The sequence below is a fragment of the Hemitrygon akajei genome, chromosome 23, assembly GCF_048418815.1.
Source record: "Hemitrygon akajei chromosome 23, sHemAka1.3, whole genome shotgun sequence".
Taxonomy (NCBI): Eukaryota; Metazoa; Chordata; class Chondrichthyes; order Myliobatiformes; family Dasyatidae; genus Hemitrygon; species Hemitrygon akajei.
In genome coordinates this window covers 58,835,694-58,861,400 of record NC_133146.1, presented here as the reverse complement: position 1 = coordinate 58,861,400, position 25,707 = coordinate 58,835,694, and the positions used below count along the sequence as shown (strand labels likewise).

General features: G+C 41.2%; 1 protein-coding gene across 1 annotated transcript in view; it reads right to left on the bottom strand.

Annotated features, from left to right (window-relative positions):
* Window positions 1-9,456: 9,456 nt before the first annotated feature.
* Window positions 9,457-25,707, bottom strand: part of casp7 (caspase 7, apoptosis-related cysteine peptidase) — a 59,657-nt gene continuing 43,406 nt past the window's right edge. The window contains exons 4-7 of the mRNA XM_073027793.1: window positions 19,416-19,544; window positions 18,600-18,775; window positions 14,036-14,171; window positions 9,457-9,982 (exon numbers count right to left, since the gene is read on the bottom strand). Coding sequence (XP_072883894.1) covers window positions 9,750-9,982; window positions 14,036-14,171; window positions 18,600-18,775; window positions 19,416-19,544 — 674 coding nt within the window. The 3' untranslated portion in view covers window positions 9,457-9,749. The remainder of the gene's footprint in view (window positions 9,983-14,035; window positions 14,172-18,599; window positions 18,776-19,415; window positions 19,545-25,707) is intronic.

Genomic DNA, 25,707 nt, shown 5'->3' with positions numbered 1-25,707 from the left:
ACCCAAACAGAATATAAGGTGTTGTTCCTCCAACCTAAGTGTGGCCTCAGCACCACAATGGAGGAGGCCATGATTAGACATATCGCAATGGGAATGGGAAGTGGAATTAAAATGGGTGGCCACTGGGAAATCCTACTTTTTCAGTAGGTGCTTGCTGAAGCAGTCTGCCAATCTATGTTGGGTCTCACTGATATAGAGGAGGCCACACCGGGAGCACCGGCCACAGTATAGGACCCCAACAGACTCACAGGTGAAGTGTCGCCTCACCTGGAAGGACTATTTGGGGCCCTGAATGGTAGTGAGGCAGTAGGTGTAGAGGCAGGTGTAGCACTTGTTCCGCTTACAAGTTAAGTGCCGGGGGGGACTTATTCTGTGAAATATTCTGTGAACTTAGACTGCCACAAGTACACAATTATATTTGTAGAATCCAAGTTTGGCAATAATGTGAAATGGTCACTGACTAAGTACATTTGGTTTTGCTGAACAACGCTTTAAAGGGTAACTCTTCTGACATATCTTGTACTTGAAAGTTGCAAAAGTAAACACATGGCCAGGTTCCAGATTTCATTACAAGCTTGATTTTATTTGGGATAGTTTGATAGTTTGGGTTTTGCATACGATACTTTAATTATGTACCTCAAATTCAAGTTTTTCACACAGTTCCATGTACCATGTGCTGGATGCATCTGCACCCTTACCAGGATCAGATTAGTAATTTCTGAGATGAGAGACTCACTGGACCTGAATGCTTATACCTTGCTGTATTGTTCTATATTTACAGGTGGCTTGATAGTGTAGTGGTTAGCACAACACATTACAGTACCAGCAACCCCACTTCAATTAATGCTGCTGCCTGTAGGGAGTTTGTCTCTCCTCCCTGGGACTAAATGGGTTTCCTCTGGGTGCTCCGGTTTCCTCCCACTGTCCAGAGACCTACCGGTTGGTAGGTTAATTGGTCATTGTAAATTGACAATTTAATAGTTTTTAATCATCACCATAAATATTTAAGAGACTTTGATAGGGTGAGGTTCTGTCACAACCTTCTCTCCTATCAGAGGTCACCAGGCTTCAACAGTATGCAGAGGCCTAGTCATCTGAAGTCTTGCTATATCTCACCTCTTGATGTAGGGTCAGGAGACGCAGGATGACTGGAGCGATACATCCATACCTGGTTAGTATTTGCATGGAGAAAGCATGGGGATTATTCTGAGCAGCAAGTGTATATCAAATATTCACATTACTTGGGTATCATCATCATCATTATGTGCTGTGTCCTATGACATGGGTGATCGTAAGTCTTTGACCATGATTATTCTTGGCAAATTTTTCTGCTGAAGTGCATTGCCATTACTTTCTTCTGGGCAGTCTCTTTACAAGATGGGTGACCCCAGCCATTATCAATACTCTGCCTGGTGTCAGTTGTCACATTACCAGGACTGCTCATACGACCATCCACCACCTGCTCCCATGGCTTCACGTGACCCTGTTTTGGGGGCTAAGTAGGTGCTACACCTTGCCCAAGGGCAACCTGCAGGCTAGTGGAGGGAAGGAGCACCTCCTTGGTGGAGATGTATCTGCACCCCGCCACCCTACTTAGGTATAGAACAATTAAAACTACCAAGGAGGTTGTTTTGTATTAAAGTACATTTTTATTTGATTTGTTTTTACTTTGCTGGCTCCATCCATTGATAAATATTGTTATCATTATAAAGCCTTGTATGATAATGATTTTTGTTTCAGTACAAATATAGAGTTACTGGGAGCCAATGACTGAAGCAGCAATTTACTTCACAGAGCCCATTCTGCATATAATAAACTTAAGTAGAAGACATTGAAAATCAAAGGTCATAACTGACCTTCCCAGCTATCCTAACTATCCCCTAATTTCTCTTGTTCTAAATGGAATGAATTGGTAGCGTATTGTCCATTCGGGCAAGGATTCAGCTCCTCTTCACTAAATGAAGAAATGTCTCAGTTCCTGTTCTGAGGCTCTGTACCTAATTCCGAGTGCCCTCAACCAGAGAACCTCCTTGAGCACTCCATTTCAGCTCACCTCTCGTTCATCTAAAATCCAAAAATTGGCAGGGTATTCCTGATGCAAATCTCTTGTCATTTTGAGCAGCATTGTAACATAATACTCAAAAGTATTTGATCAGAAACATAGAAAACCTACAGCACACTACAGGCCCTTCGGCCCACAATGCTGTGCCAAACATGCCAAACTTTAGAAATTACCTAGGGTTACCCATAGCCTTCTGTTTTTCTAAGCTCCATGTACCTATCCAGGAGTCTCTCAAAAGATCCTACTGTACCCTATTATACCATCATCGGCAGCCCATTCCACACACTCACCACTCTCTGTGTAAAAAAACACCCCTGACATCTCCTCTGTACCTACTTCCAAACATCTTAAAACTGTGCCCTCTCGTGTTAGCCATTTCAGCTCTGGGGAAAAGCCTCTGACTATTGTGTGGAATGCCTTATTGTTGAAATTAAGTTCTGTATAAAAATCAGTAGTATAATCTCCTATTGGTATGACATCTCACTGATAATATTCCAAGAATTTATGTTGCCATGTTTAAAACCAGGGGAATCTTTAGAAATGGATATTTTAGATCATAGACTTGATAGCACTAAGGGCTGCTTTCTCAGCAGACTTCTATCTATGCAGAAATAAATTTATGCTCACCCAAAACAATCCCAATAGACCTTGATCCCAGATTCGCTTAAAAGTAGAATGAGTGTACTTCTCTGCAGACGCAAATGTATGATTAGTAGTAAAAGTACCGCTGTCCATCGCTATCAACAAAGTCTTTATTTTATATGCAGTTTTTTCACTAATGTTTTATTTATTGCAACACTTGGGAAGTACAAATGGCTTAAAATGCACTGTAGTGGAGATAACAGATTCTGTAAAATGGAGGCAATGTAGATGGCTGTCATAGATAACCATCCTTATGTGAGAATGCTGTTCTTGAATTACAGTTCAGCATTCAACACCATAATTCCATCCAGCTCAGAGACCTTGACCTTGCCTTGTGCAACTGGATCCTGGACTTACTGTTAGATTGCCAGCACGTGGTAAGAGTGGGCTCCCTCACCTCCATCCCGCTGACTCAATACAGGAGCCCTTCAGGGCTGTGTACTAAGTCCCCTCCTTTAGTCCCTGTACACCCATGTCTGTGTTACCACCCACAGTTCTAAACTGCTAATTAAATTTACCAATGATACTACATTGATTGGCTTAATCTCAAACAATAACGAGGTGGCCTACAGGGAAGAAGTCATCTCTCTGACATAATGGTGTCAAAAAAAAACCTCTCTCAATGTTGCAAAAACACAGGACTACAGGAGGTATGGAGACAGGCTAACCCCCATTGGCATTAATGGATCTGGAGTTGAGAGGGTAAACAGCTTTAAGCTCCTCAGCATCTACATCACCGAGGACCTCGCGTAGTCTGTACACACCAGCTGTGTGGTGAAAAAGGCACAACAGCGCCTCTTTCACCTTAGACGGTTGAGGAAGTTTGGTGTGGGCCCTCAAATCCTAAGAACTTTCTACAGGGGCACATTTGAGAGCATCCTGACTGGCTGCATCACTGCTTGGTATGGGAACTGTACTCTCTTAATCACAGGACTCTGCAGAGTGATGCGGACAGCCCAGCGCATCTGTAGATATGAACTTTGCACTCTTCAGGACATTTACAAAGACAGGTGTGTAAAAAGAGCCAAAGGGTCATTGGGGACCCGAGTTACTCCAACCTCAATTATGAGTACCGCAGCATAAAACCAGGACCAACAGGCTCTGGGTCAGCTTCTTCCACCAGGCCATCAGACTGATGAACTTAGGCTGATTTGATGTATTTCTGTGTTACACTGACTGATCTATTTATTATAAATTACTATGATTGCACGTTATACATTTAGATGGCGACGTAAAGATTTTTACTCATGTATGTGAAGGATGTTAGAAATAAAGTCAGATCAATTCAGTAAATTATTTCTAAAACATTAGTTGTGAAATTGAAGTAAACTAAGAAAGTATGGTGAGAACACAAAATGCTGGCAGAACTCAGCAGGCCAGACAGCATCTATGGGAAGAGGTAGTGACGACATTTCAGGCCGAAACTCTTCATCAGGAGTGTTGTTGCCTAAGGAAGTATGGTCATGGATTTGTGGATAAGTTAGGTTTGCTCATGCTGTTTTTTTTCTTGTATATGTTCTAATTGATAGCATTTCAATATCTGAGAACTATTTGTCTAAATACTGTATGACAACTTGCTGTATTTAAAAATGTTGTCCACAATGTGTTAAATAAAATAGTTAGCACAAACATGAGAGAATATCCAAAGGAAATCCAGTCGTGATGAAAGATTTTGGCCCAAAACTTTGGCTGTTTACTCTTTCCCATAGATGCTGCCTGACCTGCTGAGTTTCTTCAGCATTTTGTGTGTGTTGCTAGTCTTAAGTAGTCTTCTTCCCTTCCACCATCAGCTTTCTGAATGGCCCATGAACACAACCTCATCATTCCTTTCCTTTTGCACTGTTTATTTATTTTGTAAATTTATAATCATTTTGTGTCTTTGCACTGTACTGTTCCCACAAAAACAAATCTCATGTCATAAAAGACAGTGATAAATTACCTGATTCTGCAATGTGTGTGTGTGTATACAAATAGTTCAATCATCTGGTGATTAGGCAACAAAAAATTAGCCATAAAAAAGAAAATATGAAATGCATGTGTCTTGGGTTTGTTCTTGAATGTCTGCCATTGCATAATTGACTAATACAAAATGATTGTTATTCATTAACTTCTCAATGGGAAGGCAAAGTAGATGGCTGCTGTCAATTGGGCTGCAGTTAGTTTGTGCCTAAATTGGCTGCAGGCCATCTTCATGCAGAATCAAGATCATTTCTCAGAGGTTGAGCCGTTGAAAATATTTCAGATGAATCTCAAAACACGAGTGAACAAGCTGATTCGATCTCTACACAGAACTATCTAAGAAGATATAGAAATGCTCTGGTAATGTTGCTCTCATAATCAGAAGGTGGAACAGCATTGCAGTGTAGTGGTTAGCACAATGCTTTACTGTGCCAGCGACATGGGTTCAATTCCTGTCGCTGCCTGTGAGGAGCTTGTTTGTTCTCCCTGTGACCACGTGGGTTTCCTCCAGATGCTCCAGTTTCCTCCCACAGTCCAAAGATATACTTACCGGTGGGTAGGTTAATTGGTCATTGTAAATTGCCCTGTGATTAGGCAAGGGTTAAATTGGCAGAGGACTAGGTGGCGCAGCTCGTAGGGCTGCAAGGTCCTATTCTGCGCGGTATCTCAATAAATAAATAAATTCCCTTTTCCAGTGATCTGACTGTGAAGTTCGGACTGAAGACACAGGAAACAGCAGATGCTGGAAGACTGCTGTGGGCCAACGAGGCATGCGTGGAGGCAAAGGAATGCTGATGCTGTATCAGACTGGCACTGACAGTGCCATCCTTTTATGAAACTGAAGGCCTGTCTGCCTCTTTTGTATGGAAGTACAAGTTCTACAATCTCTAACTACCTCAGGCTTCCCAACCTGAAGTCCATGGACCCCTTTATTAATGGTATTGGGCCGTGGCATTAAAGAAAGGTTGGGAACCCCTGAGTATACCTCAATAAAGAGGAGTTCTCTCTGGTTTCCAGAATAATAGTCATCCCTCAGCCAATGTCACTTAAAAATATTATCTAATCATTAGCACATTAATAGCAAAAAGATAGTTATTTTTCTTGAATTATGACTGACAGGACTTCATAGATTCAAAATATGGAATATACAATTCAAAGTCCTCCTATGTGTTCCATGTAATCATCAAGCATGCAACTTCAAAATCATTAAAAATCCTTGATAATAAATACCTTTCACAACCAGAAATTGATGAACTATACTCTATTCTTAATACAAGCATTTTGAGTAAGACTATAAGGCCTACCATAAGAGCTGAGTGAGGCCATTTCCCCCATCATGGCTGATTTATTATCCGTCTCAATACCATTCTCCTCACTTCTCCCATGCCCGTTGACACCCCGCCTGACTAAGAGCTTATCAACCTTCACTTTAACTATACCCAATGACTTCATCTGTGGCAATTAAATTCACAGATTCAGCACCATGTAGCTAAAGAATTTTGTTCCTCATCTCTGTTCTATATGGACATGCCTAGATTCTGTGGCTGTGCAATAGAGTGGTGGGGTGGAGATACGTCATCACCAAAGGAGGTGTAAGGCACACATTCCTTCCACTAGTCTGCAGGTCACCCTTGGGCAAGGTGTAGCACCTGCTTACCCCCTGTTCAGGGTCGCATGAAGCCATGGGAGCAGGTGGTGGATGGTCGTATGAGCAGCTGATGCAGATCACAAGTCCTGGTTATGCGACCACTGACACCAGGCAGACAATCTCTGAAGAATATTGATAATGGCTGGGATCACCCATCTTGTCAAGACACTACCTAGAAGGTGGCAATAGCAAACCATCTGTGTAGAAAAATTTGGTCATGTTCATACGACACGGCACAAAATGATGATAATGCTAACAGATTAAGATAAATAAATAGTCTACTTCTGGAAGAGGAGATGAAATCTCAGTGTCTACACTGTTGTTTGGTGCAACACAATCATGTTTCAAAATGTATGGCTACTTTAGATTTTTTTTCATAATGTCTCCATCCTCAATGCAATATGGAATACCAAGGAAAAGTGGCTGCCTGTAATAGTTTGTAAGATTTAATTCAGCAGTTTCAGATTGTGGTAGCACTCGTAACATTGACCTGGGAGAATGAAATTATTCATGTAAATTAAAATGGCCAGAATAAGTACACAAATTTTGTTAGACTGTCTAGTAATTATGTACAGCTTCAACCAACAGGCTCCTGAACCAGTGTGGACATCTTCACTCACCACTGCATGAACTGATCATTGGACACAAAATTACTGACACACTTTCAAGGACTCTACAACAAGTTGGATAAGTCACCGGGACCAGACAACATGTACCCCAGGCAACCGTGGGAGGCGAGGAAGGAAATTGCTGAGACTCTGGCGATGATCTTTGCATCATCAATAGGCATAGAAGAGGTTCCGGAGAATTGGAGGGTTGCAGATGTTGCTCCCTTATTCAAGAAAGGGAGTAGAGATAGCCCAGGAAATTATAAACCAGTGAGTCTTACTTCAGAGGTTGTTAAGTTGATGGAGAAGATCCTGAGAGGCAGGATTTATGAACATTTGGAGAGGTATAATATTATTAGGAATAGTCAGCATGGCTTTGTCAAAGGCAGGTCGTGCCTTACAAGCCTGATTGAATTTTTTGAGGATGTGACTAAACACATCAATGGAGGTAGAGCAGTAAATGTAGTGTATATGGATTTCAGCAAGGCATTTGACAAGGTACCCCATGCAAGGCTTATTAAGAAAGTAAGGAGGCATGGGATCCAAGGGGACATTGCTTTGTGGATCCAGAACTGGCTTGCCCACAGAGTGGCTGTTGACTGGTCACATTCTGCATGGAGGTCGGTGACCTGTGGTGAGTCTCAGGCATGTGTTCTGGGACCCCTATTCTTTGTGATTTTTATAAATGAACTGGATGAGGAAGTGGAGGGATGGGTCAGTAAATTTGCTGATGACACAAAGGTTGGTGGTGTTATGGATAGTGTAGAGGACTGACAGAGGTTACTGCGGGACATTGATAGGATGAAAAACTGGTTAGGAATATGGTTAAGAAGGCATACAATGCATTGGCCTTCATCAACTGTGGGATTGAATTTAGGAGCTGAGAGGTAATGTTGCAGCTATATAGAACCCCACTTGGAGTACTGTGCTCAGTTCTGGTCGCCTCACTACAGGAAGGATGTGGAAACCATAGAAAGGGTGCAGAGGAGATTTACAAGGATGTTGCCTGGATTGGGGAGCATGCCTTATGAGAATAGGTTGAATGAACTCGGCCTTTTCTCCCTGGAGCGACAGAGGATGAGCGGTGACCTGATAGAGGTGTATTAGATGATGAGAGGCTTTTTCCCAGGGCTGAAATGGCTAACACGAGAGGACACAGGTTTAAGGTGCTTGGAAGCAAGTACAGATGAGTTATCAGGGGTAAGTTTTTTATGCAGAGAGTGGTGAGTGCGTGGAATGGGTGGCCGGCAATGGTGGTGGAGGCGGATACGATAGGGTCTTTTAAGAGACTCCTGGACAGGGATACGGAGCTTAGAAAAATAGAGGGCTATGGGTAACCCTAGGTAATTTCAAAGGTAAGGATATGTTTGGCACAGCTTTGTGGGCCAAAGGGCCTGTATTGTGCTGTAGTTTTTGTATGTTTCATGTTCTCAGAATTATTTATTTATTATTACTTGTTTCTTTTTGTATTTGCACGGTCTTTATTTGTGTGTACTATTTAAGTGATTCTATTGTACTTTGTCCTACTGTGAATGCATCCAAGAAAATGACTACCAGGGCAGTATTTGGTGACGTATACATATTTTGATAATAAATTTGCTTTGAACTTTTGGCTTTGAATTGAAACCAGATTATGCATTGGCATTGCCTGCTTTTACCAAAATAAGTCATACTCCGTTATGTTCTTTTCCAGTTATTAACCATAATAATAATTAAAATAAGGCAAACCTTTTTGCACAATTTTTAAAGCAAGTTTTTAGCATTTTAAGAAAACAGGGTAGCATTCTGTATTAGCAACATCAAACAACTGCAAGATAAAAGAACAGTTTTGTGTGTATGTGTGTCTGTCTGTGATCTTCCTCTGCATCATGAGCAAACCGTGATGTCCAAAAATAAAGAGGCAGATTTTGTTTAAGAGATTTCTATTTCCAGTCCATTATCTGATGTTCATTAGTAGATTCTGATATGGAGGGAAAAAGTGTTCGTTCACATGCAATTAGATAAACTAATTTGGCTGTTTCAGATTCTGGAACAAAATATGTAAATTCTGGCTACATTAATGGGGTGAGAGATACTCTGCAAGTTCTGGTGGATGGAAAGGTTTCTTGGTTTCTTGCTTTTGCAGTGAGCAGCGCTTGACGGAATGGTGCAGGACTGAGATGTAAGAAACAGACTCCCCAACAATTCACTTAAAGAATACAACTTTGAGGTATAGTCATAGAGCACCACAGCACAGAAGCAGGCCTTTTTGACCCATCTAGTCCGTGCCGAACTGTTATTCTGCTAAATCCCATCGACCCACACCTGGACCATAGTCCTCCACACTCCTTCCCATCCCATCCAAGTACTAAACCAAACTTCCCGTAAATGTTGATCGAAACCACATCCATCAAATATATTAGTTGAAATATTTCTAGAAGTTTAAAATTCGCAGCCCATTAATAAATCTGTACTGTAAATCATACTGCTGGCTTTGTCTAAAGTACTTTGAATCTTTAAGCAAAACGTGTAACAGATTAATGAGACAAATTCATGAGTCAGTTTGTACTCCAGCTGTATCAAGTGGCCATTTATAAACTGCATTGTGAAGTGATTCAGACAACATCAGAGAAGAGACATTATCAGTTTATGTCCCAATGTATGAAGTCCAGGTGAGAGAGGGAGAGAGAGAAAAAAATAACCGATAAATTCACAGAGATAGCAAGTGTTTTCCCTGAATCTTAGTTTCCTTCAGCTCAGTTTTAAATTTTCACTTGAAAGAAAGACCTAAAAAGCAACTTAAATTTTACAATTCAACGTTTCCCTGAAATACTAATGGAAAGATAGAGCTTCATTTTTGCTTAAAATAGAGTTCTTTTGTCAGCATGGAAACAATGCAGGGGATCTGCTTCTTCTCACTGAACCGTGGGTCTTCAGACCAAGACTCAAAGTGCATGGCCACCATGTAGTTGACCCTGGTTAAAATTTGCATGATCTCAAAATCCTTCCCATATTCTCTGAAAGCATTGCACAGAGCCTGTGCAAACCAAGAGCCCTTGCCTGGATTCCTCCACGAGTAGTATCCTGCAATGACAGATAGGCATCATTCTCAAAAACGCTTCATACAATAGTGTGAATTTTATAGACATACAATGAAACTAGCTCTCAACTGCATTAACTTGTTCTTTAAATACACTTTCAACTGGATAATTAGAAAATATTTAAAAATATACTCATTATCTAGATATTAGTACAAGTTAATAATTAAAAATTCAGGCTCCTGTGCTACCTTACTAATGGTAGCAATGAGAAGAAGGCATGTCCTGGGTGTCCTTAATGATGGATGCTGTCTTTTTGGGGCATCGCTCGTTGAAGATGTTCTGGATACTACGGAGGCTGGTGCCCATGATGGAGCCGGCTAAGTTTGCAACCCTCTGCAGCTTTATTTCGATCCTGTGCAGTAGCCCCACCCCTCCCTCATGCCAGATAGTGATGCAGCTTTGAACATTGGTTGTTTGCCAGTCTTTATCTCTGTGTAGTTTTTTGATTCTTTTGTATTTCTTTGTTCTACTATGAATGACTGCAAGACAATGAATCTCAGGGTAGTTTTTGGTGATATACATGCACTTTAATAATAAATTTACTTTGAATACCCCGACCTTAGCATAGGTAGTGTGGGGAATTCATCAATATAGTCCGCCTAATGCTCATGGTTGACTTGTGTACCTACAATTTGGGAGTAGAAGTCCATCAATTGTTCCCTCAGATCTGGTCTGGTCTCTCTGCAACTTCAATATCACATTGTAAACCTGTATCCCTTAAAATCAAGAATTGATCTTAGACTATAAGGTATAGGAGCAGAACTAGGTAGATAGATACAGTGCCTACAGAAAGTATTCACCCCCTCCAGAAGTTCTTATGTTTTATTGTTTTACAACATTGAATCACAGTGGATTTAACTTGGCTGTTTTGACACTGATCAACAGAAAAATACTTCTGTGTTAAAGAGAAAACATATCTACAAAGTAATCTAGATTAATTACAAATATAAAACACAAAATAATTGATGCATAAGTATTCACCCCCTTCAAGTCAGTATTTAGTAGATGCACCTTTGGCAGCAATTACAGCCTTGAGTCTGTGTGGATAGGTCTCTATCAGCTTTGCGCATCTGGAATCTGCACTTTTTCCCCATTCTTCTTTACAAAACTGCTTAAGCTCTGTCAGATTGCAAAGGGTTCTTATGTGATCAGCCCTTTACAAGTCCAGCCATGAGTTCTAAACCGGATTGAGGTCTGGACTCTGACTTGGCCACTCCAAGATATTAACTTTGTTGTTTTTAAGCCATTCCTGTGTGGCTTTGGCTTTATGCTTGGAATCATTGTCTTGCTGGAAAACAAATCTTCTCCCAAGTCACAGATCTCTTGCAGATTGCATCAGGTTTTCCTCCAGGATTTCCCCGTATTTTGCTGCATTCATTTTACACTCTACCTTCACAAGCCTTACAGGGCCTGCTGGACTGAAGCATCCCCACAGCACGATGCAGCCACCACCATGCTTCAGGGTAGGGATGGTGGGTTTTTGATGATGTGCAGTGTTTGGCTTGCGTGTTTAGTCTGATGGCAAAAAGCTCAATTTTGGTTTCATTAGACCATAAAACCTTCTCCCAGCTGACTTCAGAATCTCCCACAATGTCCAGCCGAGATTTCACGTGAGCTTTTTCAACAGTGGCTTTCTCTTTCCCACTCTCCCATAAAGCTGTGACTGGTGAAGCACCCGGGCAACAGTTGTTGTATGCGCAGTCGCTCCCATCTCAGTCAATGAAGCTTGTAACTCCTCCAGAGTTGTCATAGTTCTCCTGGAGACCTCCCCTGCTAGTCCTCTTTTGGCACGGTTACTCAGTTTTTGAGGACGGCCTGCTCTAGTCAGATTTACAGTTGTGCCATATTCTCTCCATTTCTTGTTGATTGAATTTTCTAGATCCATCTCCTGACCTGTGCATTTCAATAACCTTTTCACTGAGTTGCTTGGAATGTTCTTTTGTCTTCATGGTGTAGGTTTTGCTAGGTGTAGTCCTCACCAGCATTTGGACCTTCCAGACAGAGGTGTATTTTTACTGCAATCAATTGAAACACCTTGACTGCACACGGTGATCTCCATTTAATTAATTATGTGACTTCTAAAATGAAGTGATGCTTTGGTGTGTCATATTAAAGGGGGCAAATACTTATGCAATTAATTATTTTGTGTTTTATATTTGTAATTAACTTAGATCCCTTTGACATGAAAGAGACTTTTTTCTGTTGATCAGTGTCAAAAAGTCAAATTAAATTCACCATGATTTAATGTTGTAAAGCAACAAAATATGAAAACTTCTAAGGGGGATGACTACTTTTTATAGGCACTGTAGATAGTTCATTGATCCCAAAGGATATTACAGTACCACATTAGCATTACAAGTGCAGAGATATACAGATATTAGAAGCAAAGTAAGAAAGAATAAAAAATAAATTGCCTCAAACAGTCTAACAGGAGGGGGTCATCACCTCCCTGGCTATAGGTTGACTCATAGAGCTAATGGCCAAGGGTAAAAATGACCTCATACAACATTCCTTGGAGTAGCGCTATTGTCTTAGTCTATTACTAAAAGTGCTCCTCTATTCAGAGGGTGAGAAATATTGTTCAGATTTGTCAGAATTTTTCATAGGGTCCTTTGTTTTAACACAGCCTCCAGAGTGTCCAGTTTGACCCGGCTAATGGAGCCAGCCGTTCTAATCAGTTTATTGAGGCTGTTGGCATCACCTATGTTGATGTCATTGCCCTAGCACATCACCGCACAGAAAATTGTACTGGCAACAATTAGGCCATTTGGCCCATCAAGTCCATTCTTAATCTTTTATTCCCTAATCTTATCAAGAACCTAGCTAGTTTTTTCTTAATATTATTCAAAGATCCTTCTTCCATCAGCTTTTGGTTAGAGGGAATTGCAAAAGCACACGACCTTCAGATACAAAAAAAAAATTGCCTCATCTCCGTCTTTAATGTGATCCACGCCATTGTTAAGGTTTTGTATTCTCTCACAATAAGAAATATTCACAGCCATCCTGTCAAATCTTTTCAGGGCCTCTGTACTGGAGGGGGAGAGTGGAGAATCCCCAGGGGTCTGTCTGGGATGGAGCATTTCAGTTACGAATAGAGACTGGGTAGAGGGTAGAGTGTATTTTCCTTGGAGTGGAGGAGGCAAGTTGTAGGGGAGGGAGGGAATGTGAGAGAGATATACAAAATTATAATAGGCATGAATGTGACGGATGGTAGGAAGCATTTTTCCATAGAATCAGTGTCCAAAACCAGTGCGCATAGATTTAGGATACAGAATAAAATTTCTAGAAGGGATCCAAGGAAGATTTACATCACCCAGCAGGTAGCTGGTATCTGGAAAGCCTAAACGGGTGTTGGAGGCAGGGACTTCCAGGAGATTTAAGACGCATTTCTGTTAGGCAATTGAATCACTAAGGCACAAAAGGCTACGTACCAACTGCTGGTGACTGGGATTAGTATAGATAGGTACTTGATGGTCAAAGTTCAAAGCAAATCTATAATCAAAGTACATATATGTCACCATACACAACCCTGAGATTCATTTTCTTGCAGTTATACTCAATGAATCTATATTAGAACAATAATCCATGAAAGGCTGCACCAATTTGGGTGATCAACCAGTGTGCAAAAGACAACAAATTGCAAATATAAAAAGAATGAAAAAATAATAATAAATAAATAAGCAACAAATATCAAGAACATGAGATGAAGAGCCCTTGATAGTGAGTCTATAGGTTGTGGGAACATTTCAGTGATGGGGCAAGTTAAGCTGGTTACAAAGCCTGATGGTTGAGAGGTAATAACCGTTCCTGAACCTGGTGGTGCGAGTCAGTGTGGACATACTGAGCTGTGGGGCCTAATTTTTGTGCTGCATGACTTTATCTTGTATATTTTAGCAAGTTCCCTCTGACAAACCCAACCTGTACAATATATAAAATTGACTATGCATGGAAATTGGGAGTGGGCAAAGCAGTACAGGTATTAGCCTAGACTATTACTGAAAATCTAATGCATGATTAACTCTAGTATGTGCATTACCTGGTACAGTAGAATATGCATACAAGAAGTCAGCCTCCACTGGGATTTTGTATCGAGGATTTGCATCCGTTTCTACTTCGCCAGCGGAACCTGAGTCCGTTTGTACTCCCTCATCAAATTCTGAACCTCTACAAGCCTGAAACAAGCCAAGAAAAGCAGTGTCCATAATAATTTTATGTAATAAATGTAATGCAATCGACATGAAACTTCATCATCATTATGTGCCATGTCGTATGACGTGAATGATCATGGTCTCCATGACCTAGATTGTTCTGGGAAATATTTCAACATAAGTGGTTTGCTAGTTGCTATTCTTCCGGGCAGTGTCTTTACAAGACGGGTGACCCCAGCCATTTTCAATGCTCTTCAGAGATTGTCTGCTTGGCATCAGTGGTTGCATAACCAGGACTTGTGAAATGTACCAGCTGTTCGCATGACCATCCGCCATCTGGTCCCATGGCTTCACGTGACCCTGATCGGGGGTTGCAGGGAGACTAAGCAGGTGCCATACTTTGCCCAATGGTGACCTGCAGGCTAGCAGAGGGAAGGAGCACCTTACACTTCCTTTGGTAGAGACGTATCTCCATCCTGCCACTCTGGCATGATACTTAGGGCTTCAAATTACATTGTACAGAGAATAACATACACATCCTAATAGGACTGAGAATAGAAACTCACCCACTTGGCAGCTCTAAAGTATTCTGAAGTCAGTGAAATTAAATGTATGTATGTATGTATATATGTATTTATTTATTTATTGAGATACAATGCGGAAAAGGCCCTTCCAGACCTTCGAGCCGCACTGCCCAGCAACCCCCAATTTAACCCAGGCCGAATCACGGGATGATTTACAATGACCAATTAACCTACTAAATGGTTATGTCTTTGAACTGTGGGAGGAAACCAGAGCACTGCGGGGAAACCCAGAGAGAGTGTCTTACAAACTCCTTACAGGCAGTTGTGGGAAATCAGTCGGGTTGCAGCTAACAACTACAATTCCATGCCACCCTTTGCTTTAGAGGCAAAGCACACATAACGCGCAAGAGAAAGAATTTCTAACCTCTAGTACTTCTGTTCAAATGCAGTTTTCTCCATGTCAAATTAGCATAATTGAGTAATTTTAAGTACAAGTTACTTTCAGTAGAACTTAAGTTCTGGCAGCCTCTTCCTTACAAGCCACTTGCACCAGGGGCAGTGGAAGAGGCAGATACATTAGGGACATATATGAGGCTCTTAGGTAGGCACATGGATGATAGAAAAGTGGAGAGCTATGTGGAAGGGAAGGTTTAAATTGATCTTGGAGTTGGTTAAAAGACTGGCACAACATCATTGGCCAAAGGGTGTCTACTGTGCTGTACTGTTCTATATAAAGCTGGAAAGGTTCCCTTTCTAAATTCAGAACAATTGGGTGTTTTGGCTGTTCATCTTAGATCAGTGTATAGTGTGTTCCAAAAACAATGCTGGACCTTTTGGGCACAAAGATATCAAAAGGATCTGTGATGTACTGTACTTAGGTTTACCAATGAAATGACTACTGCATACCGATCCTCCCACAGATTACACTCGGAGGCCACTTCAGTAGATACACCAGCTTGTTAATGCAAGTATCTAATCAGCCAGTCATGTGGCAGCAACTCAATGCATGCAGACATAGTCAAGAGGTTCAGGCTTTGTTCAGACCAATGTCAAAATGGGGAAGAAGTGTGATCTAAGTGACTTGGACTGTGGAATGGTTGTTGGTGCCAGATGGGGTGGCTTGAGTATCTCAGAAACTGCTGATCTCCTGGGGCTTTCATGCATAACAGTCTCTGGAGTTTACAGAGAATGGTGGGAAAAGCAAAAGAAAAATCCAGTGTGTGGCAGTTCTGTGGGCAAAAACGCCTTGTTAAGGAGGGAGGTCAGAGGAGAATGGCCAGACTGGTTCAAGCTGACAGGGAGGTGACAGTAATTCAAATATCCACGCATTACAATAGAGGTGTGCAGAAGAGCATCTCTGAATGCATGACATTATGTGCCACTGAGTGTAGCCTAGTACAGCTTTTTAAAAACACACACCCAGTTACGGTTCTATATTGAGTTAATTATTGGTACTGTGGTTTGAAAATCCTACTGTATTGTTTGCGATTAAACCAAATTCCAATTGAATTAATCAAGCACTATCAAGTTATAATTCAAGTAGTTTCTATTTTGAAATTAAAACAAATTTGTTTTCTATAATGTCACCCAATGGCACCAATTGACAGCAAATTTACTGTTCTAGGGCTTACAGATGATTTTAAGTGTAAGTTCGGGGTAAGAGACCAAGATATAAAGTAGGTACAATGTATGCCAGAGTCTGTATCATGTCCCAAACAATATATCCTTTGAAAGTCAAATTAAATTACTCTGTGACTATGATGTATGTATTGGAATAAGAGGGTAACAGAGTGGAAATGTGTCTGTACCAAAGGAGGTGTAAGATGCTCCTTCCCCCCACTAGCCTGCTGGTCACCCTTGGGTAGGGTGCCACAGCTGTTTAGGCCCCCCACACCTAGATAGGGGTCATGTGAAGCCATAGGAGCAGGTGGTGGACAGTCGTATGAGCAGCCGGTGCATATCACAAGTCCTGGTTATGCAACCACTGACACCAGGCAGACAAACGCTGAACAGTATTAATGATGGCTGGGGTCACCTGTCTTGTAAAGACACTGCCCAGAAAAAGGCAATGGCAAACCCCTTCAGTGAAAAATTTGCCAAGAGCAATCAGGGTCATGGAGACCATGATCACCCATGTCACATGATGTGGTACACATGATGACGATGACTGGAATGGGAATGCTTTTAAAGATTTGTGTACTGTTTCAGAGAAGGTAAGAATAGCTCCACCCTTTCTCCACATTCTTGAGCAATACTCCCTCATTTCAAGTCAAGTCACTTTTATTGTCATTTCGACTATAACTGCTGGTACAGTACATAGTAAAAATGAGACAATGTTTTTCAGGACCATGGTGTTACATGACACAGTACAAAAACTAGACTGAGCTACGTAAAAAAAAAACCAGAGAAAGCTACACTAGACTACAGATACACAATGAAATATTTGTTCAGGAGAGTACTTTAGTTGAGCAGACCTTCCTCTAGTCCGTTACACAATTACCATAAAGGAAGCTATCTTCTGTCCAGATGATGCAATTGTTATTTTCATATTATCAGGTGTAAAACAAACATTTTAATTGAATTCTTGAAGTCTGAGCACAATTATTTTTGGCAGTTTTCAAAACTCCCAATTTTAAAAGGCACTCGGAATTTACATGAGTTCATTTGCACTGTGCAGGTTGGCAAAATATATCAACATGTCTGATTTTAATAACTGCAGTTCCGTACAGTTGGTTTGCTTCATCATCATCATCATCATACGCCATGTCGTGTGACATCATCATATGACGTGGGTGATCATGGTCTTTCCACGACCATGATTGTTTTTGGGAAATTTTTTACAGAAGTGGTTTGCCATTGCCTTCTTCTGGGCCATGTCTTTACAAGATGGGTGACCCCAGCAATTATCGAGACTCTTCAGAGATTGTCTGCCTGGTGTCAGTAGTCGCATAACCAGGAATTGTGATATGCACCAGGGGCTCATACGACCATCCACCACCTGCTCCTATGGTTTCACGTGACCCTGATTAGGGCTAAGCATGTACTACACTTTGCCCAAGGATGACCTGCAGGCTGGCAGAGGGAAGGAGCGCCTTACACCTCCTTTGGTAGAGACGTATCTCCACCCTGCCACCCATAATTTTGATTTCACTGCTAGGTATCAAGAGATAGTGATCAATATAGAAACTAAAACCAGGCTCAAATGACTGTAAAGACCCTTCCAAAATGGTCCTCTATTGATAGAATCTTAGAATTCTTCCTTCTGTTCTTTGTTAACCTCAAAGCACCTTGCAGCACTTGCAGGCCCTGTGGAAGTTTTAGTGAAACTTGGGCTGGTGAATGCCACAAATGATTCCATTCATCTTTGCTTTAATCTGTAAATGGGGAAATTCCAATTCTTTTTCTGCACTACAGGAAGAATTCAATCTCCTTCTGGTAAACCATTTCCCTCTTCCCTTTCTTCTATTCACCACTCTGACCTTTTGCCTCTGCTCACCTGCCTACCACTTCCCCCTGCATCACCTCCTCCTTCCCTTTCTCCTATGGTCCACACTCCTCTCCTATCATATTCCTTCCTCTCCAGTCCTTTACTTTCCCACCCACCTGGCTTCAACTATCACCTTCCAGCTAACTTCCTTCCCCTCCCCCCACCTTTTTAGACTTGTGTCTTCCCCCTTCCTTTTCAGTCCTGAAGAAGGGTCTCGGCCCGAAACATCGACTCTTTATTCATTTCCATAGATACTGCCTGACCTGCCAAGTTCCTACAGCATTTTGTGTGTGTTGCTTTGGATTTCCAGCATCTGCAGACGTCTTTGTGTTTATAATATAACATACACCATTCCAACCACACTGACAGACAATTTAAACATGTTCACTCAATAAATGAGTGAAGTCTTTTTGCAAAGAAGCTCATGAACATCAGTGTTACCTGAATGAAGAAGAGTTTTGGTTTCCCTACAAGGGTCTTGCACACGTCACCTCGAAAGAGAGAAGTGAGGGTCTTGATAGGCATCGCTCCATCGGTGCCATAGATCTTGCCTTCATCGCCATGGCTCAAAAGGATACAGGCAAAACATGCATTGTTGCTGTGGTTTTCCTGAGAAACTACAGATGCAACATATTTAGCTCCAAAAGTCAGGCATTCCAGAAGATGTATTTTCTTTGGATAACCAAGTACCATTTTTCATACTGATCAGCATTAAATTAAATAGAACATGTGGAATTAAAGGAGAAAAGCAATCAATCATATTATTGGCCCTGCTTTCCACATTGGACATGTCAGCATCACTACATCCCCAATGCTACACTATCTGATTACCTTTCTCAACAATCAATACTAAGGACAACCACTACCCTTTAAAAGACCATCACAGGCCACTTGCAGAAAAAGATTAGCTTACTGGTATCATAGTTATTATACGGTTCCTTAAGGTTGTTATAGTCAGGGGAGATAGTGGGATAATATCCCACTACATATTAAATACGCCTAATGATGTGTGCCTCAAATAGCCTCTGATATTCAACTTCTCCTCTTTTACGTGTGGCTTAGCTACTAAACCCAGCGGAACCGTTTCTACTGACAGAAGAAGGGGAAAAGGCGGGTTACTGGCTCCCTTCAGGCAAATGGGGCTTGTCGGCTGTGGTCGGCAGCTCGTCCAGGAGAAAGAAAACTCTGACCTCGAACCTTCACTGCCCTGCGGCTATAGCTGCTCAAGCCGAAGTCGGAGTCCCTACATTTACTCACCATCCTGCAGTACTGTTTTCATCTGAGAACAAGTCTGGTCGTTTAAAACAATAACGTGGAAACCCAAAGAGCTAAAACACTTGAATAGATTTCCAGCATCAATGTCGGTGCCGTTACGCACATTCATTTCTAGAAAACACAACACATATGACCAGAATAGCTTAAGCTTTCAGACTGCAAGATAACAAAGCAGAAAGTAATTTTATTATCAAAGTACATATATATCACCATGTACTGTACAGTCTAGAGATACATTTTCTTGCGGGCATACTCAACAAATCCATGATAGAATAATAACCATAATAGAATCAATGAAAGACTACACCAACTTGGGCTTCCAACCAGTGTGCAAAAGACAGCAAACTGTGCAAATACAAAAAGGAAGAAATAATAATAAATAATTAAGCAATAAATATCAAGAACATGAGATGAACAGTCTTTGAAAGTGAGTCTGTAGGTTGTAGGAACATTTCAGTGATGGGGCAATAACTTACAATGGATAATCTATATTATAATAATATATTAATAAATAACTTACAAAGTGGCTATGCTATGTTGCCATTGAAATGTGTGATAACACTTGTGGGATAACCGCGTACACTCTCAATGTATTGGTTATTAACACTGCACTTCACGCTATGTTTCAATGTACTCCTGAAAAGAAATTTGTGTTTTTGACCTTGAACTCCAAAAGTTATTGTGATTACGTGTATGATTGTTACTAACCTTTGATCTTCAAGGAAGTGAAGTCTATGAGTTTCGGCATAGCTTAAACAATCATTATTTGGAGATAGAATACTTGAGACAGGACCATTCAAGATAAGTTCATTACATTCAAAGAAGTGTTCACTACATTCAGAGAAAATTTAGTTTATAAAGCTACTGGACAGTTTGATAGCATGATCCTTGTAAAGGTTATGAAGGTTCTCGTTATGATTTTACTTCATTGGAAGCATTGCAGGTCAAGGAGTTTCAGTTATCATGGTTTCTATTATGTGTAATTTAAACACACACTTTAAATCTATCCAGAACACACACACACCCACATCCACACACAAAATGCTGGCAGAACTCAGCAAGTCACACAGCATCCACAGAAATGGATAAAAGTTGACTTTTTGGGCTGAGACCCTTCTTCAGGACTGAAAAGGAAGGGGGCAGAAGCCAGAAAAAGAAGGTGGAGAGAGGGGGAGGACAACTTAGAAAGCGATCAGTGGAACCAGGTGGGTGGAGGAGAAGGGGATGAAGTAAGAAGCTAGGAGATAATGGGTGGAAAAAATAAAGGGATGGAGAAGAATTAATCTGATAGGAGAGGAGTGTGGATCATGGAAGAAAGGGAGGAGGAAGGGCACCAGGGGGAGGTGAGAGGCAGGTGAGGAGAAGAGGTAAGAGGCTAGAGTGGGGAAATGAAGGGGGAGGAGAAATTACCGGAAGCTGGAGAAATTACATTTACCAACTTTATTGTTATTTCTAAGTTATGCATGTTCGGGTTTTCTTACTCATTGAACACACTCCTGGGTTTGTGGACCAATTTTTCTGCTCTTAACAAATGGGGATTTATTTTCTCATTTCCCATTTCCAGATGCCAATGATTGGAAACAGTGAACAACAGGAAGACTACACCCCTTATCTACAAGATAAAGTTCCAGTGCAATATCCCAGTGGAAGGTTCCTTCACCATTGATGCTGCCCTGACTTGCATCTCCTCCATTTCCCGAACATTAGCACTCACCCCATCTTCCTGCTGCCTTAACTGTGATAGAGTTCCTCTTGACCTTACTTGCCAGCCCATGAACCCCCGCATCCAGCACATCATCCTCTACAGGTTCCGCCATCTCCAAAGTGATCCTACCACCAAACTTACCCTTACCTCACCCTCTCTCTCCACTTTCCATTGGGATCACTTCCTCCATGATTCCCTTGTCCATTCATCCCTCCCGGCACGTATCCCTGTAAGCGGCAAAAATGCTACACGTCCCCATTCACTTTCATTCAGGGCCCCAAACAGTCCTTCCAGATAACCTGCCAATCTGCTGGGGTTATCGATTGTGTTTGGTGCTTCCGATGCCGCCTCTCTACATTGGTGAGACCTGATGTAAATCGGGGGACTGCTTCATCAAGCAGTTCTGCTCTATCCACCAAAACCAGAACTTCCCAGTGGGCAGACATTTTAATTCCAATTCCCATTCCGACTTGTTGGTCCATGGCCTTCTCTTGTGCCAAGATAAGGCACCCTCAGGGTGGCCTCCACCTTCCCTTTTTCCTATACTCATCTCTCCTCTCCTATCAGATTCCTTCCTCTCCAGCTCTTTATCTTCCCTACTCACCTGGCTTCATCTATCACCTTGTAGTTATCCTCCTTCTCCTCCCCCCACCATTTTATTCTGGTGTCTTCCCCTCTTTTCCCAGTCCTGAAAATGGGTCTCGGCCTGAAATGTCAACTGTTTATCCATCTCCATAGATGCTGCCTGACCTGCTGAGTTCCTCCAGTATTTCGTGTGTGTTGCTAATATAAGTACCAAGTACCTGCATAACTCCATTTCACTATCCTGTTACTTTGCCTAGTAAAGGATTTAGACTTTGCTTGTTCCCTCTTCATTAACTGGATGGCTCCTTTAGTCAAGTTTCATTTTCCTGGCATCAGGAGTTTTGGAGAAGAAATCGAGAGGATTTTTTTTTTGTTGGAGATCTCACCACACAAAGTGATGCTATAATTTAGGCCACACAGTCAAGCCTGGATATAATGCCTCCCTTTGCCATAATTGTTTACCAAGTTACAAGACTCTATTTAAAAGATATACAGAATCATATTATCTTAAGTTTCAATGGCAATATTTTCAAGACCCTATTTGCTGTTTTCTTCTCCATATCTCTGAACAAAATAGGAAATCCTCTTTTCTAATTAAACAAATCAACTTGAATGCAGTTTCTGGGTCAGAAAGTTCTACACTTCCAACTTCCACACCACTCTATATTTTCTAAACTACTTTGGGAGAAGATCACATTTGAGAACAAAGTTCTATTTTTTTTTACATCTGCACAAACCAACCACTGGTCTGAGCAGGAGATTTTTACATGGTCTGAAAACTGCACAGCACTTTAAATGTCTTTTTTATATATAATAAGTATTCTATGAATATTTAGAATTTAGAAAAAAAATTTGATTTTATTTATTGAGTATAACGAAATACAGTACAACAAAGATAATCTTTCATATTTTGTAAATGTGTTTGCGTCCGTCATTATTACAAATCCTCTGTCTATAAACACTGTCCAGGTTAATTTCACATCCAGATGAAAGATACATCTTAATCCTCATTAGATCATCCAAATGTTCCACTTCTAGTCTGTTCCTGGATTTACTTATTGTTACAATTTGTAACAAAGTTGTAACTTGAAACACTGATAATGTAAACACGTTGAAGCTCTGAAATGTTCAAAGTAAAGGTTGTGGCACATTTGTTATTTAGAACATTTATGGATTATATTCATTTACACATAATTCATTCGTTTGTTATGTGCCGAGTCGTATGACGTGGGCCATCACAGTCTTTCCATGACCATGATAGTTCTTCAGAAGTGGTTTGCCATTGCCTTCTTCTGGGCAGTGACTTCACAAGATGGGTGACCTCAGCCATTATCAATACTCTTCAAAGGCCTTACACCTCCTTTGGTAGAGACCTAGCTCCACCCGTCACCCAAACATATAATTATTAACAAGATATTTCACAATTACATTAACATAATTTAAAAAATTATATTAGCATAATTTGAAATTATATTATTATTATACAATAGAAAATTCCATCTTGCTGCAATAAGGGCTATGTGCATGGGAGCATTTCAGTTTCTGTGCGGCCCAGCTTAGAGGGAAGAGTGTTTGGGAGAGGATCAGTTCTCAATTATTTTATGCTTTATATTTCTGAAAGCTAAGGATGAAAAATTAAGTTTGGAATCTTTCATTCTGATACAGATAAGAATAGGTATGGTCCTTGTGGGCACATTTTAAATTGGAGTAGGGCAAATTACGAGGGCATTAGGCAGGAACTAAAAAGCATTAATTGGGAACACCTTTTTGGGTCCCAGTTTATATTAGGGACCCAAAATCCTCCCATGACCACAATCCTTTTTATTTTACACATTACTTTAATCTGATTGCACATCTGTTCAACATTGCAGTGGCTCTTAGTGGGGGGGGGGGGGGGGGCTTGCTGTAGTACAATCCCACCCAGTGTGACTGCACCCTTCCTCTTCCTGAATTCTACCCAAAGGGACTCAGTGCCTGACCCCTCATGTCTCTCGAGTGTAATCTATTAAACCTGATTAGTAGTGCAACTCCCCGCTCGATCCTTTATCTTCCCCTCTATCTTTTCTAAAACTGTAAAACTACATTAATTACCCATTCCTGTCCCTCTCTCAACCAAGTTACAGTAATGGCGACAACATCGTGCTTCCATGTACTGATCCATGCTCTAAGTCCATCACCCTTACCCATAATACTCCTAGCATTAAAACATACACACTTCAAACTTTCCAACCCATCATACCTGTTATTTCAATTTTGTTTTTCAACACTTTTTCTGACATCTACATTCTGGTCCAATCTTTCCCTTACTGACCTGTGGCTCCAGTTCTCAGTCCCCTGTAAAACTGGTTTAACCTCTCCCGAGTAGTATCAGCAAACCTCCCGGCCAGGATATTGGTTTCCCTCCAGTTCAGGTGCAACCCATCCCTCTTGTATAGGTCACCCCTTCCCCAGAAAAAGAGTCCAATGATCCAAGAACTTGAAACTCTGTCTCCTGCACCATCTCTGCAGCCTCTCGTTCATCTGAGCTATCCCTATTTAAACCAAAATCTAAAACTTCAGGGATATGCTTTAGTGTGTGTTAGAGCAGGCCAGATTATCCAGCAGTGATACTGGCTCTGTTTTTTCTCCATCAGCACAACCTGATTTGACGGGCCTGACCTGCTGCTCCGCATTTTGCAGCTTTCACATTACTTTGTCTATGCCAGGGATTCCCAACCTGGGGTCCATGGATCCCTCGTTAATGGTAGGGGTGCAGGGCACAAAAAAGGTTGGGAACCCCTGGTCTAATTTTATACCCCTGAAGAACAAAGGATCATGTAACAGTTGGTCTGGCAACCAGATGATCATTTGCCAGTTTATCCCCAGAGCCTCACCCTAACAGATTGAAACTTTGTGCCATCCAAAGTTCAAAACACATTTAGTACATATATATCACCATATACTATGCTAAGATTCATTTTCTTGCAGGCATTCACAGCAGAACAACATTAGAATCAATAAAAACTACACCTACAATCAATCAATTAAACTTACAATCAATGAAAATTCATCCCTACCCCACACCTCTTGCAGCTTTACGCTAACTTATTTATTCTATTTCCTAGTTCAAACTGAAATAATAACTTTATTTCTCTTGCCACGGATACCGCCTGACCTACCCAAATGTTCATGGCCTTTTCTGTTTTTATTTCAAATTTTCAGCATCTGCAGATTTCTGTTTTGATTTTTATTTCCTTACTTACATTGGACTCCATTCTCCGGTTCATAATTCAAACTATACAAACTTTACAATACTGCTTGTCTTTGCTGATATGAAATGTTTGTTCCATCTTCCACTAATTTTTATTTTGATGCTTCTACATCCTTTTTCTATTCTTGTTTAGATCATAATATAATTCAGAAGGAACATCATTAGGCCTTTGTTGGCTAGAATAATAGATCACATAACAGGAGAACAGTAAAATTGTCCTCAGGAGGAAATTGGCAGTTTTTTTGTGTAATGAAATATGAAGAAGCATAGCTTATTTTTATAGTCAATAGTACACTTTCTCCCCAAACTCTAATTGCCATTGTGAGGGTGGCATGCTAGCGTGGTGGTTAGCACAATGCTTTAGAGTACCAGCAACCTGGGTTCAATTCCCACCGCTGCCTATAAGGAGTTTGTTCCTTCTCCTTGTGATGGCGTGGGTTTCCTCCAGGAACTCGGGTTTCCTCCCACAGTCCAAAGACGTACCAGCTGGGAGTGGTAAACTGTCTCCTGATCAGGCTTTGATTAAAAATAGGGGATTGCTGGGTGGTGTGGCTCAAAGGGGGGGGGGGGGAAGGAAGGGGATAGATAGAGAGGAGAGGGGAATGGAGAGAGGGAGGGAAGGGATGGAGAGGGGAGAGGGGAATGAAGAGAGGGAGGGAGGGGGAAGGAGAGAGGGAGGGAGGGGGAAGGAGAGAGGGATGGAGAGAGGGAGGGAGAGGGATGGAGAGAAGGAG